This window comes from Vombatus ursinus, unplaced genomic scaffold (genome assembly GCF_900497805.2).
Source record: "Vombatus ursinus unplaced genomic scaffold, bare-nosed wombat genome assembly UNPS02014946.1, whole genome shotgun sequence".
Classification (NCBI taxonomy): Eukaryota; Metazoa; Chordata; class Mammalia; order Diprotodontia; family Vombatidae; genus Vombatus; species Vombatus ursinus.
The window spans coordinates 3,186,068-3,200,656 of record NW_020954724.1 but is presented as its reverse complement, the minus strand read 5'-3'; the positions used below and the strand labels follow the sequence as shown (position 1 = coordinate 3,200,656).

The window sequence follows — 14,589 nt, the reverse complement described above, 5'->3', positions numbered from 1 at the left end:
CTCTCTTCTAGAAATAAAACTACTCGTTTTTGCTTTCTTTTTGAAAGACTCTGTGACAATCCTGGAGCTGATGATTCTTGTCCAATCAGATGAAGAAGAATTAGATTTTAGTACTAAGGTAAAGTTTCTTTGTGGAATTTTCCCTAGTCTTAAATTTCAGTTTGGTGGGTGCTTTGCTTTGTAAAAATAATAACTCTGTGGGGCAGCCAGGTGGAATAGAGCTCTGAGTCTTGGGGTCAGGAGGACCTGAGTTCAAATCCAGCCTCAGACACTTAACACTTATTAGCTGTGTGACCTTGGGCAAGTCACTTAACCCTGATTGCCTAAGCAAAAAAAAAAATAATAATAATAACCATCAACAAAAATGAACAAAAAGTAAACTTTTAAACAGTATCCTTAGTATTTAATGAATTCAATGCATTTGGAGCTACATGAGTTAAAAGCCAAAAAGCTTTTGTTCTGTGTCAGGTTTTAGATTCTTTCAAGTTTTCCCACCTCTAGTTTGGTTTTTTTTACTGAAAAACTAGGTAAAATCAATGTGTGTACAATTTCTTTTCTGCTGATATCTCTGTATCACTTTCTATATTTCCTTGTAACCTTTGTATTTATCTGTACATTCGAAAGAATATTAGATTTGGAGTCAGAGAACCTGGGTTCATATTCCATGAATGCCACTCTTTAATATATGACCTTAGAAAAGTCCTTGTTTCTAGATGATATTTAAGGTCCTGCCTAGCTCTAAAGCAATGATCCATTACATAATATACTGTTCTCCAAGTATTGGATAAAGAAATTGTTTCCAGTTTTTTAGCTCTTACAGACAGAGCAGCTATGAATATTTTTGTACAGCTAGGTCCTTTTTTCCTTCCTGTGCTCTTTTTAGGATGAATTCATAGCAATGAAACCATGGCGGTGAAACTCAATTTTATGAGTCTTGTATGTTGTTCTCCAAAATATTTGCAATTAATGTACAGTCCCAACGGTGGCATGTTAGAATTTCCCACAACTCTACCAGTTTATAATTTTTGAAATTTTTGACATTCTAGTAGATATAATAAACTTGTGTTGATTTACACTTTTCTGATTATTGGGAAATTGGAACATTTTTCATTAAGTTATTAGTATTTTTTATTCAGTCATTACTTCTTTTGGAGATATTTTATCAAATTTAGAGATATGTATCAGATACAGTCAATCTTCAATTTTGTGGAGGTAACATTCCTAGAAAATGGCACAAAAGTGAAAAGCTTGGATGTGTATGCATTGAACGTATGGGAAATAGGGAGTTAAGTTCCCACTACCACTAAAAACTGTAGTCTTTTGCTAGAGATTGCAGAAAATACCATTTCTAACTCAGCTCAGCCCCCTACACTTTAGAATAATTTTCTGCCATGCCCCTCCCGGTGGTTACCTTCCCTTTGCCCACAGGGTCACAGAGATAGTAAGTGTCTGATAGTAATTGAATTCAAATCTTCTTGGCTGTAGGCTTGGTACTGTATCCATTATTTTTGTTCAAATATTCATCTCCTACTTTTATAGAACACGCTGAGTTTGATTTGGTAGATATTTTTGGGTTTGTGACCCACATTTCTTTATTTTGTAAATACTGTGTTTCCATTTCAGGGTTCTTTGTCTTTTTTTTTTCTTTCTTATTTTGAAGGCAATTGGGATTAAGTGACTTGTCCAGGGTCACATAGCTAGTAAATGTCAAGTGTCTGAGGCTGGATTTGAATTCAAGTCCTCCTGACTCCAGAGCTGGTGATCTGTCCACCCCGCCATCTGGCTGCCCTCTTAGACCCTTTTCTTAAGTTGTTGGTAGAAAAGGTAGACTTTTCTACCTTGATCATGTCTGTTCCTTAGTACATGATGTATAGACTTTTGGCAGCTTGTGGTAAGGAGGCAGTAACTTATGGCACTACAAAGAACAGAAGAGAGGTGATAGCAGAGATGGAAGGATCTAGTGAAAGTTTTTTCAGGGTGTGCGAGATATGGACATGTTTGTAGGCAATAGAGAATGACCTAGTAGATGACAGAGATTAAAAATAAATGATAGAGTCGGCACGAGAGAGGGGGCAAACCTGTTGAAGAAGATGGAATGGGACAAGATCACCTGAACAAGTAGAGGGCTCAGCCTTGATAAGGAGTAAGGCCATTTCATCATGTGACATAGGGATGAAAGAGGCAGTGGCAGAAGGATATGAGTGTAGGAGATATAGAAAAGGGGAGAAGAGGGAGCGCATGTCAGATGGCCTCCATTTTTTCTATAAAATATAAAGCAAGTATGGGGAAAGAGGGAACCATGGAAGGTTTGAGAGGGGATGAAAAGGTATGGAAGAGCAGCTGTGGAGAGTGGGATAGTGAATTAATAAGGGAGGTAAGGTAGGATTGCCTCGGAAGCAGTAAAGGTCCAATTGAGGTTATATAACATAAATTTGTAGTGGTCCCACTTGGAATGGATGCATAATTTTCTCATTTTTAATTGGTTTCCTATTTGAAGTATGTGTTTTATTTCATTCATTTAGACACATTTCTTTGAATAGTGGTCCATAGGTTTTACTAGACTGCCAAAGAGGCCTATGACACACACAAAAAATATAAAGGACTGCTGTTTTAGGTGTTTTTTTTTTTGGTCAGGCGTATGTAATATTTGACTCTTAGCATTGACTCAAAAGCAATAAACAGCATATAATAAAATATCCACTATTACACTGCACTTTCACAGCTTTTTTTAGACCCAGATAGTTTCTAGAGCGTAAAGGCCAGTCCTTCCAACTGCATACATGCAACACAAAAATAGTTCAAACAATCAAACACAGTTTGCAGTTGATGTTGAGTACATATTCAGAAGTTCCGGTCCTTGGATGAAGATGTGAGACCTGAACTCAAGATCTCAGCTTTTTCTCAGCCATACAGTGAAGGTACTCAAGATCTTGTGTGAACTGAGGTTCTTATAGCCTCTATTTTTCAGTGTAGTGGCTTCTTGCTAGCAGGAACTTCTGATTTCTTCCTGCTGAAGGTGTCAAGTGTAATGAGTGAACCCAACAACCAGACCTAGAAAAAGTGAGCCTGACATCAACATTTCCCTAGTTTCCTCATTCTTGAGACTTTTTGTCAGGTAATTCTTCCTCCTTTTAATTTTAATAAAAGAAATAACAGACTAATTTTTACTATTCCAAAACACATAAAGAAGCTAAAACTAAAGAGACTTCACCTTTCTTTGTTACAATTAGTGATTTGGGTGATGTATCAAAATACTAATTTCTAAAACCTACTATTTTTTCAATGATATGACCAAGTATTGAAGAATAATATTACACTTCTTGGTGTGTCAGGTTTTGGTGAACAAAATAGTCCAGAAGATTTTATTTTCTATGTAATGATCAGATTGAATATATTACAATAGTAAACCTCAGAGTAATGTGGACTATTAAATGTTAATGGTTTTATAAGAAGTAATACTCATTATTCTTATAGCCCTTTTTTTTTTTGGTAGAAACCCTCCAAGTCGAACTGAACCAAAATAATAAATACTTCTCAGCAAATAAGGAAAAACAGTAAGCTCTCTGAGGAATTTCTACTCTCATATTATTATTTGTTGTCTTGAAATGATAGATTTGTTAATGTACTCTTTGTTTTTAATGTAGTAGAAGAAAAGAGTAACACTGTCAATACAGAACATAGAACTTTTCTTGGGCATGATCAATCGGATAGTGAAAAAGAAGATATGACAGATTCCCTTCCTAAGCCTTCATCCCAAGCTCAGTGCTCCCCCCATCTTGTCCATCCCTCACTTGGCTGCTTTTCAAGGTCTTCCCAGGTGACGTCTACTCTTCTGGGCATTAATAAGGTAATTATGTTGGCTATGATTCCTATCTTTCTTTCCGTATTTGTTCACCCTCTGTTCTTTCCTTCCACACTCATTCCCACTTAATGAAGATGTCAAGGATTCTAGAAATGAAAGTCCTCAACAGTCACATCAAAAGAAAATTCAGGGAAATTTACATATTGAAGATAAAACATTGAGGAGTCCTGACAATTCACGTGGGAACTATCAGGAAGAAGGATTAGAAAGCAGCCAAGAGGACAATTAGAAGATTATGAAGACGAAGTGGCAGAGGAGGAAGGAGAAGAGGAGGAATTCAGTGAAGATAGCTAGGACACTGTAGACTGAGAGGAAGGATCAAAATATGTAGATACGGAACATGAAGAAGAAAGTCAGGATGAAGAAGATTTTGAAAATGTGAAGGAAAAGGGGATTTTGAGTAATCAACAGAATTTCTTTCTTCATACTATTAAATATGATAGAAATGAAGCTACATGTAAAATGAGTGAAGCAAAGTAGTTAATGAACATTCCTACAGAGTTTCCCATGTCAATTATAACATCTGTTTATAGAAACTTAGGTACAAATTTATATGCCACTACTCTTAAGATAAAAAAATAACAGAATATTTTGTTTGATTAACAAATTTTTTTTTTTTAGATGGGCAAGATTTAGAGCTAGAATGCACCTTACAGTTTACCTAGCCTGTTCAGGGCTAGGTAATTTTAAAGTTCTAAAACTTAGTTGTTCTTGGGGCAGCTAGGTGGCGCAGTGGATAGAGCACCAGCCCTGGATTCAGGAGGACCGGAGCTCAAATGCGGCCTCAGGCACATAATACTTACTAGCTCTGTGACCCTGGGCAAGTCACTTAACCCCATTGCTTAACCAAAAAAAAAAAAAAAACAGAACAACAACAACAAAAAACTTAGTTCTGTTCTCTTAGGTAAAATAGAACAAGAAGAATATGTGAAAAAATATTTTAGGCCATAACTTTGTTTTCATTTATTCAGAAACTAAGTATCTACCACATATATTACTTAAGTGTGTAAAATGAATGAAAATGGAATTTTTTGTTGATGATAAGCTGAAAAGGTTTCCAGTAATAATAGTCTTATAAAAAGAGAAGGAACTTTGAAAGGTTCAAGTAGTATGTATATTTGCTCTTATTGAGAATACATTATGTACCATTCCTAACATTCTGTTTTTAAAATACTCAGAAAAAATGATTCCTAAACATTTTTATCAGACCTTTATAATTTTAACCTTAAGAGTTGTAAAACCTGGAAATGTAATTTCCTTTTTATTTGTGACTAATTTTAAGCTTACCTCTCTTTGTTCTTCAGATGGCCACTCATTCTTGAGGAATATAAATCAGAACTTGAATAATAATCCTATTATAATCCTACTCCTAACCTTTTTTTAAATAGATCTCATTTCCAAAACTTTGATTTTTGTTCCATGCAGTTTACATATTTAGCTCACATTGTATTGTTATCTTGTATAGAAGCAAAATGCATTTTGTTATATGGAATTCAGAAACAAGAAAGACTTAGTCCCAGCTATATTGTACTATATAAATAATTGTGGATCTAAAACATGCACAAATGACTTTAGTTTCTCATAACTGTTGAAAAAGTCAGTTTAAAAACTGACAATGTTATTAATCAATCTACTTGAAGTATTTGGAATATTCATATTTTAAATGAAACTAAAGTTAAATCTATTTCTTCTTCATGTCTCTCTGTTTTAGTCAAACTAGATTACTCATCATTTCCTTAATGTACCTTGATCATTTCCTCCTTCAATACCTTTCCTTCCCCTGTTCCCTGTGTTTGGAATATCTTCCTCGCCCTCTTTTTTGCCATGTGAAATTCTAGCTATCTTTCAGGGCCCAAATCAAACAATACCACCTATGTAAAGCTTTCACTGGTTCTCTAAACTCTTATAGTTCTTTGTAATTCTCAAAGAGATTTCACAGATTCTTCTTTCTCATAGTCCTCAGGGATCTTATAGTCTAACAGAGGAAGACAACACACAGCATCAAAGGAAACCAATAATTTGGAGTTTGGGGAAAGCTACCTAGTGCTGGCCCATGGGAGCGAAGTTAGAGAACTCCCCAGCAGTGCAGCAAAATATGAAATGAGGAGATGTCTGTGCCAAGCCCTGTCCTTCAGTGGAGGCTTTGAAATTCCTCCAGTCATGGGGGCAGTGGGTAGGGATTAGGTGGAGTACCAAGGCTGATGGAATCTTGCAGGATGATGAGGATTTCACAATCATAAGATTCCTAGGAACTGGTGGCCGAGTCCTAAAGTTGTGGTGAGAAATGAGGAGAGGTCTATGCTGGGCTCCCTCCTCCAGTGAAGGTTTTGGAGTTCATGGATCTTCCCTCCAATCAGAGGGTATCTTATCTTCCCTACTAGATTAGTACTTGAGCATAAGGACTGTTTATTCTATTATTTTTCTCATTTCCTAGTACTGGAATTTATTGAAGCAATAATTAAATCAGCATATATAATAGTGTAAATTAATATTTCTACTTATGGAGAAGAATTTTTCTGTAAATCAAATATCTAAAGTAAGTGATTGGAAAAATCTAATTCTTTGCATGATTTGGTTGTTAGGTCCATCAACATCTGGCAGTTGTAGTGTGTTAGATAGGTTTATAGTATTCATGCTAACAATAGATTAAAGAAAAGTTGTGTAGGACATTGTACATTTCATTCTTATTAATTATAGGAAGAATCAAGAGAATCAGAGGAGGAAGAAAAGGAAGATGCTGTATCAGTTGACAATGGTACTGGAGAACAAACACCTCCTGAACCTCCAAATCTTCCCAGTGAAGTTCAGGCTCATCACACATCAGGGAATCATGCTGTAAGAAAAGGCAAGTTATTGTTTGATAGGACCCGGGATTTCATCATTGTAGAAAATTCCCAATGAGGCAGTTTCTACCAATGCAGATTGGCAACTGTTCTACAGCTTATATATATTCTTACCAAGTACCCTGGGACTCTAATAAGTTCATTGTCTTGCCCGTGGTCACACAGCCAACGTATCAGAAATGTGACTTGAATCCACGTCTTAATTCCAAAACCGGCCTCGTATTGTACCCCTCAAGTTGTAGAATATGCTTATAAAATATTATTTTATTTTGTTGTATAGTCTTGTATAAAATTACTTCCTAGCCCCTAACTTCTTTCTTTGAAGGACCTTCCTTTCCCCAAAATCCCTAAATCCAAATGTTGCTCTCTTATTCTGTTTTTGTGTCCTGGAATTTTTTTCTGTTGTCATTTTCATTTAATTTTTCCTGCAGGAATTATGAATAGACATATGTGAACAGTTTTCATGTTCTCAGTAGCACATATTGTAATTATTAATGTAGTTTTTTGCCTGTGTTTTATAGAAATGATGTCAGAGTTAGGATTAGAAGAGAAAGAAGATTCGGTATTTCCTTGGGATTCAGAGGTATCTTCTATTAAGTTATTTTGAAACTTCAATATTGACTGTTACCTTTAAAATTGCATTTCAGATTTACTTATTTACTAATCATTGCAATTGCCTAGGTGGAATTAGAACCAGAATTTTAGAGCTGAAAGAGACCTTAGAAATAATCTAGTCCAACTACTTACATTTAACACATGAGGAAGCTGATTCCCAGAGAAGTCAGATAACTTGCCTGTGGTCTAACAACTGGTTAGTGACAGAACCAAGAATAGAATCCAGTGGTTCTAACTTTCAGGCCATACACTTTCCCCTCTACCCCTTAATACCTTACCAATTTCAAAGTGTCATTCATTCATTTATTTAGTCATTCAGTGAACAAATGCCATCGTACCTTATGCTGCATATTCCAGTAAAGTAAGAGACTTTAGACAAAGACTTAGTATACAACCCAGCTTCCCTACTACATGAGTAGCTTAATTTTAAGTGATGGGATAGAACATAAGCATGTATAAGATGATTTTTATGGCCCACTGTTGGCAAATTTCCGCGCAACTTGTATGAACAACTGCTGAGAGCAATACTAAGGGAAATGGGAGAGTAAGTTGTGGTTAGTCAGAAAAGCTTTCATGAAAGAGGTAATAATTAGGACTTAATGATGTGGTAAAATTTTGATGGGCAGAGAGGAGGGAGGAAAACATTCCAAGAGAGAGGATAGGCAGAAGGAAGTAAGAATGGTTGCAAGGAATGTATAGAGTAAAGGTTTGCTGTAACAAATGGCCTATAATAGGGAATAGAAATTATTTTCTGTAAATAAGATCGTGTAAGTTGAGGCCTTGAATGATAGCTTGGGATTTGATTTGCATCATGGAGCCATTGTTGTTTCTTATGCAGTGTAATAATATTTTGAAATTTTGTGTTTTAGGAAAGCTTTTTTGTGATCAGTATAGAAGATTAACTGGAGCAGAGGTACATTATAGGCAAAAAAAAAGATGTTGTTTCAGTAGGTTGGTCAGTAAGTGCTGAAATAAACTGGAGTGATGGTGGAAATAGGAAAGGTTAAATAATAATGTGTTTATTTTAGAGAAAGTTTCAGCAGTATATAGCGATTGCTTGGCTATAGAGAGCAAAGGAGATAACTGAGTTTTTAAAGCTGAGGACCTAAGAAAAATGTAGATATTACTACATGATGACAGGCTAAGGTAACTTTTTAACATGTTAGTTCTCAGGAAATATTTAAATGAAGGTATCTCATAGAGTGCTAGAATTTTAGGAATATGAGAGTAATGTCAGATGGTTTTCCAAGTCTTCTGACAAAGGGAGTCAGAAATATGGGTCACACAAGAATCTCTCTTGTAATTGAAATAGGCAGAGTTGAAGGCATTAACTCGTAGCTTTATGTTGGAAATATTCAAAGGCAGAGGCATGAAGTGTGAAGACAAGAAAAGGGCAGTGAGTATGCTTATGCTTTTTAGTGTATGTATAATGTTGAGTGGAGACTGGAGTTAAATGTTGAGTGGAGACCAACTACCAGAGTGACAAAAAATCATGATTCACAAGAGGATTGGAGGCCATTATATGTGTTAGACATCAAGCATTAGGCCAGGAAATGAAACAAAGAAAAAAATATATATATATACATATGTATAATTCAAATATGGGAGACCTCTAGAGAAGATGGGAATTGTATTGAATACTCCATTGTCAACAATGAATTGTTAAGTACAATAGATAGGGTTGGTGTGATTAAGCTAAAATTTTCTGTCATTCTGTCATAAATGTCATATATATGTGTATGTATATATGACAAACCTACCTAGCTCTCAGTTTGAGCTGTGCAAGGCTTTGTTGTTGTTCATTAATTTCAGTCGTGTCTGACTTTTCATGACCCCATTTGGCATTTGCTTGGCAAAGGTACTGGAATGGTTTGCCGTTTCCTTCTCCAGGTCATTTGACAGATAAGGAAACTGAGGCAAACAGGGTCACACAGCTAGTAAGTGTCTCACGCTAAATTTAAACTCATGAAGATATATCTCCCTGACTTCAAGCCCAGGGCTCTGTTGACTTTGCCACCTTCTCTAAGGGGATTATATACTGTACATTCAGCTCCAAATATTGTTTTCTTCTCCCACATTGTTAGCATGTGGAAAGAATATTTTAAATGTTCTATAAAATATTATAACTGTTAAAGCAATAATGTCTGGACTTAAAATTTTATCATTACCTACAAGTAAGCCATTTCTGTTTGAAAAAATGTACTCCAGCCCATACCACTACACTTACCAGTGTTATCTCCTCTAAAGACAAAAGATAGAAGAATAAACTTGAAAAGTATAAGCATGAAGTTGTTCTTTTGAAAAAAATATTTTATAAAAACTTTTTTTTTTTCTGTAGAACTCTCATGTCTAAGTGGGAAGTTCACAATTTACTAGCAGAAAGCATTTAGGACTGTTTTCTACAGTGAGCTTGCTAACTGTTGTTGATCTTTTCATTTGATTAGTTTGCCACTGAAAGTCTCCCCAAAGGATCTGCCAGGCATAAACCTGCAGCCACAAATCAAACAAGAAAAGATAGTATTTCAATGGTACAAGACGAAGGTAAGATTGTACAGTTAGATTTGTTATATAGTTAGGCTTGTTTAAAAAAAAATAAAAATGGTATCTGGGGGGTGAGGTGGAGAAGTGACTCTGTCATCAAATATGTAGAAGAAAAGAAGATGCACAAAGTCTTAGTGCCACTAATAGGAGTAAGCAGTATTACTGAAGGCTTGCCTGAGCAAAATCAGAAAAAGAGGAGATTAAAAAGGAATATAATAGGAGAAAAATATTGAAGGAGAGGTATTAAAAGGAGAATGGAAGAGTTAATGGAAAGAGGGAGAATAGAAATAGATATGTTTGATATGGAGTGACAGATTTACTCTGTTAGTAATTGTCCAGCCTTTGCATGGTGGTTAGTTTTAGGAAACAGAATGAGCTCCATTTCAGTTTAATTAGTTGGTTATTCAGATGTCCTCCCTGTGATACAAACCCGTGTCACCTAATTCTTTTTGGTGATAGAGATTAGACCTGTAATTCCATTGGTATGAGGTCACTCCCTCTACCAGTGCAGGTTAGCATCTTCTCTGAAACTTAGCATCTCAGAGAGTTGATTAGAGTACTGAAAGGTTAAGTGAGTGATTTGTTAATAGTCACACAGCCAATATCAAAATCGGAGGTGGGACTCGAGCTCAGGCCTTCCTCATTCTAGGGCCATCTCCCCATCCACTGTGCCTCTCAAACTTCACTGGTCTCTCATCTCCTGGATCTGAAACCTTCAGTTATTTATTCCCTGTGTCTATCAGATAAAATTAAAGTGAGAAAAATGTTTTATAAACTTCATTTTTAAAAATCTTAAGTATCTGCTTACTTTTGTTTTTGATTTTTTGTTGTTTTTTTTTTTGGTTTGTTTGTTTGTTTTTGGGCTAGGCAATGGGCTTAAGTGACTTGCCCAGGGTCACACAGCTAGCGTTATATGTCTGAGGCTGGATTTGAACTCAGGTGCTCGTTAATCTAGGGCTGGTGCTCTATCCGCTGTGCCACCTAGCTGCCCAAGTATCTGCTTACTAAAGACTGTTTATGTTCAGACACTTGTAACTTTGGATGAGAGGTTCCGTAGGTTGATGCCAGTAATGGTGACAGAAGAAAAAAAGAGTAGGCTACAGGAAGTCAGAAACATGGATAATAGAAGATGGCTGCCTTGGAACCAGGAAGAGAAAACAACCAAAGACTCCTTTGCTTTCTTAAATTGCTAGGGAGAGTCTGAGGGCCTCAGTACTGGGAGTTCTTATTACTTATTTTTACATATATTCATGTCTCCCCTCCCCAAATTCATTTATTCAAGAATAAGATTATGCTTTTTGCTCTCCTCATTCTTGGCAACTTTTGGCTTACTTTATTTCATGTTGGCATCCAGTTATGTATTCTAAGGATGTTAAAATGAGGTGACCATAGGATAAAAGACAAACATAAAAAAAATTTCCAGTAACTCAGGAGAAAAATCACTTGCCACAAATGTTTAGGAGATGAAGGAGTGTTGTCTTCTAAGGCCCTTAACAGTAGTCCTCTAAACAGCCTTGATTCGTCCTGCTTGTCTTTGCTCTCTTTTTCAGCCAAACTGTTCTGTTAGTTATTCAGTATATTGTCGTGTCCTGTGCTACCTCCATGTATCCATTCAGGACACTTGTAGAAATCTCTCACTTCCTTCAGAAATTTTCTCAGGTTTAAACTCCATGAAACTTTACTGGATTTTACTAGTCTTCTTGACAATTATTTCCCAATATATTAATTTGTTGGTTTCTTTTAAAGGTATACTAATTATAAACATTATCAACTAATGTTACAGAGCTCCCTACTACTACCTATGTGACACTATAATCCATCCCAGGGTTTACTAAACATGGACACAACAACCATTGTTCTTTCTGAACTTTTCATAAAGGGAAACATAGAACAAATGTAAAATGGTAACAAAAAGAATTATATGTAAATGTCCACTTACCCTAAGGACTCAGGAGGTCATTGGTCTAGGCGCTAGTCTAGATGCTCTGGAAACTGTTACAGATTGAGGCCAACTTCCCATCCCCACCTCTCTGAATTATGTACAGTCGTCTTCATGAATTTCTGAGGCAAGAAAGAATCATCACCTTATTGCCATGCTTTCAATGATGCCCACACAGAATACACACATAAGGACAAGCACTGCTTACCTCTAGCACATAGGCTATCCCTCTCTACTGGAAATTAAACACATGTGTTCCAGCTGTTGATAGGAATTAGAGCATTTTCTTCCTCAGTGCCTGAATAAAGAAAAAGAGCGCTAAGGTTAGAGATGTATTAGGCAATTTGTCTATCCTATCTCTGAACAGGAGAATAATTACTGTCTTTTTTAGCTTAGTTGAGTGAGTAAAAACCATTTACACAGAAGTTGGTTGTAATGCTTATATTACTGATGCATATGGAATAAATTAGAGGTAAAGCAACAATGCTATTTTGGAAGTACCTATTTTGAAACTTCTTTCAATTTCTTAATACTTTTGTGGACTGATGGATAGTAAAACTAATTTTATAATTTAGTATAAACAAATTTTTAAGAATTTCTGGACTAATGTATCATAAACTAATTTAATATTGCAAAATATATGATGCTTTCAGAACTTCAGATTTTATTTTCTAAGATTAATTGTCTCTATGTAAATAAGTTTGTTTTCCATTAATGTTAAATTACACATGTTGAAAGGGTTTTCATATATTAATAATATTGAATTAGCAATTGAGATTATTAAAGCAATTTTGCTTTTTTAAAATAACTCTCAAAATAAGAACTTTTTGTACATCATTTCTTAGATTTATTTTATATGCCTTATTTCATGAGTGGATCAAGAAACTTTAAGATGGATACACTAATGGATACAAGAAGTATAGGCATGCCAGTAGGCAACATGGGTATGGAAAGAAATGAAAATGTATTATTAACTATTATTCTACAAGTACACATCTAAGTGGATATATTCAGAACATTTTTTCTAGCCCTTCAATTCTGTGATAAGAATATAGTTTACATTTTGTTTTAAATTCTATTTTATCTTTACTGTTTACATATTGTCTGATTTTACAAATTATATAACTTATTAAGGAATTATCAACACTATGAGTACTTGTATAATTGCATGAATCATTCTTATTGCTTGGAAGATTTGCTGTTGCATTAGAACATCAATTTTGTAATTAACCTCGTGTGGAACTTAATTATCCATTTCTTAAAAAGGATAACCTTTAAGTATGTCATTGATGAGCATGCTTATTTTTTATTGGTATACGTACACATATGTATTTGAGTCCCTTGGAATCTGATTTATTTGAAATGTAAATTGCATGTTGTGCCAACACTATATTCTTATTTTATTTCTAGTACTAGTAATTGATTCTAATTACTGTCATACAAATGCCATAATAAGAATTATACCAAATTAAAAGTCATTCTTTAAATCCTGTAATGGGATCCAGCAAGTCTGTTCATTTTGCATGAAGTTGTGATTGAACTACACTGTTTAAATAAAGCTGATGAAAAAACTTTTTATTCTTTTTTCAGATTATCTTGAGAGACATCCTAATTTGAAGGTAATAACATTAATACTTTTAATTTATTATCCAATATTTACTGAAAACTTTACATATAACTATCTTGTTATTTAATTATCTTGTTTCATAGCCCATTCAACTCCCTATTGAAATGAAAGATTCTTTCACAAACCAAGAAGTAGAAAAAGGAGTTAAGGAAAAGCAAAAGTCATGTAAGTTTTGTAATTCTGTAATTTAGGAAGAAAAGAAGTATATTTTAAAGAATTTTCAGTATTCATACTTCTTTTTTCTTCTCTTCCTCCCCATTTGTATTACAGATTTAATGGAAGAATTTGGTTTAGATGATGCAGATGACATTGATGGTATTTTCCTTTTTTTACCTTTCTTTACAAGAATGAGAATAAGTGAATTTTTTAAAATCACGCCTAATAGAAGATGTATCCTGTAGTCCTCAGGTTTTTACTTTTGTGTTTTGAACACCATATTTCAAGTTGTATTTTTATACTTCCTGGCTTTTTTCTATATTGCATGGAGGCGCATAAATCCAATTATTTATGTATTCTCCCAACTCAAGTTAACATACATTAAGTAACTATTATGTATCACATGTACATCAAGTGCCCACAGTTGTTCTGTAGGACACAAAGATAAAAACAAACAGTTCTTTGCTTCAAGGAATTTACTTTCTATGAAGGCATACAACATATAAACTATGTTACATATAAACTATGTTACTTTCTATGAAGGCATACAACATATAAACTATGTTACAAGGTCTGGAGTAAAGGAGGTAAGGAAGAGAAATAAAAGTGCTCTAGGAAAATTGAGGGAGGAGAGAGCATGAACAAGGATGATGGTTGTGGAAGGAAGGTTTTATAGCTGTGATGCCCCCTGAGCTGAGGCAGTAGGGTGCCACAGAAGGCTTTAGAGCAAGAGAATGGCCTAGTTAGTCAGAAGACAACTTGACAGCTTTGTGTAGAATGGACCAGAGAAGGTAGGAACCAGAGATAAGAAGACTAGTTAGTAATTTATTGCAAAAATCCAGGTAACAGTTGATGAGGTTGTGAAATTGGATGGTGGATTTGGGAATGAAGAAAAGGGAGAGGATGACAGATTTTATGGAGGTAGAATCAACAGGACGTAGCAACTTTTGAATATGTCTACACACACACACACACACACACACACACACACACACACACACACACA

The 14,589-nt window shown here is 35.1% G+C and overlaps 1 protein-coding gene and 1 pseudogene across 9 annotated transcripts in view; one reads left to right on the top strand and one right to left on the bottom strand.

Annotated features, from left to right (window-relative positions):
* LOC114030241 overlaps positions 1 to 14,589 on the bottom strand; it is a 154,597-nt pseudogene that overhangs the window by 35,393 nt on the left and 104,615 nt on the right.
* The window catches only part of LOC114030223 (ankyrin repeat domain-containing protein 26-like), a 76,420-nt gene that overhangs the window by 3,886 nt on the left and 57,945 nt on the right, over positions 1 to 14,589 (top strand). For 7 of the 9 annotated variants that reach the window (XR_003567574.1, XM_027844997.1, XM_027845003.1 and 4 more), the window contains exons 4-12: positions 48 to 118; positions 3,494 to 3,554; positions 3,645 to 3,847; positions 6,560 to 6,707; positions 7,227 to 7,288; positions 9,765 to 9,861; positions 13,391 to 13,419; positions 13,511 to 13,592; positions 13,698 to 13,742. Coding sequence is in view for 8 of the 9 variants with exons in the window: in XM_027844997.1 (XP_027700798.1) it covers positions 3,725 to 3,847; positions 6,560 to 6,707; positions 7,227 to 7,288; positions 9,765 to 9,861; positions 13,391 to 13,419; positions 13,511 to 13,592; positions 13,698 to 13,742 (586 nt within the window). In the remaining variant the exon portion in view is untranslated. Of the gene's footprint in view, positions 1 to 11; positions 119 to 3,493; positions 3,555 to 3,644; positions 3,848 to 6,559; positions 6,708 to 7,226; positions 7,289 to 9,764; positions 9,862 to 13,390; positions 13,420 to 13,510; positions 13,593 to 13,697; positions 13,743 to 14,589 lie in introns of all 9 variants that reach the window. The other 2 variants (XM_027845000.1, XM_027845001.1) reach the window with 2 other exon arrangements.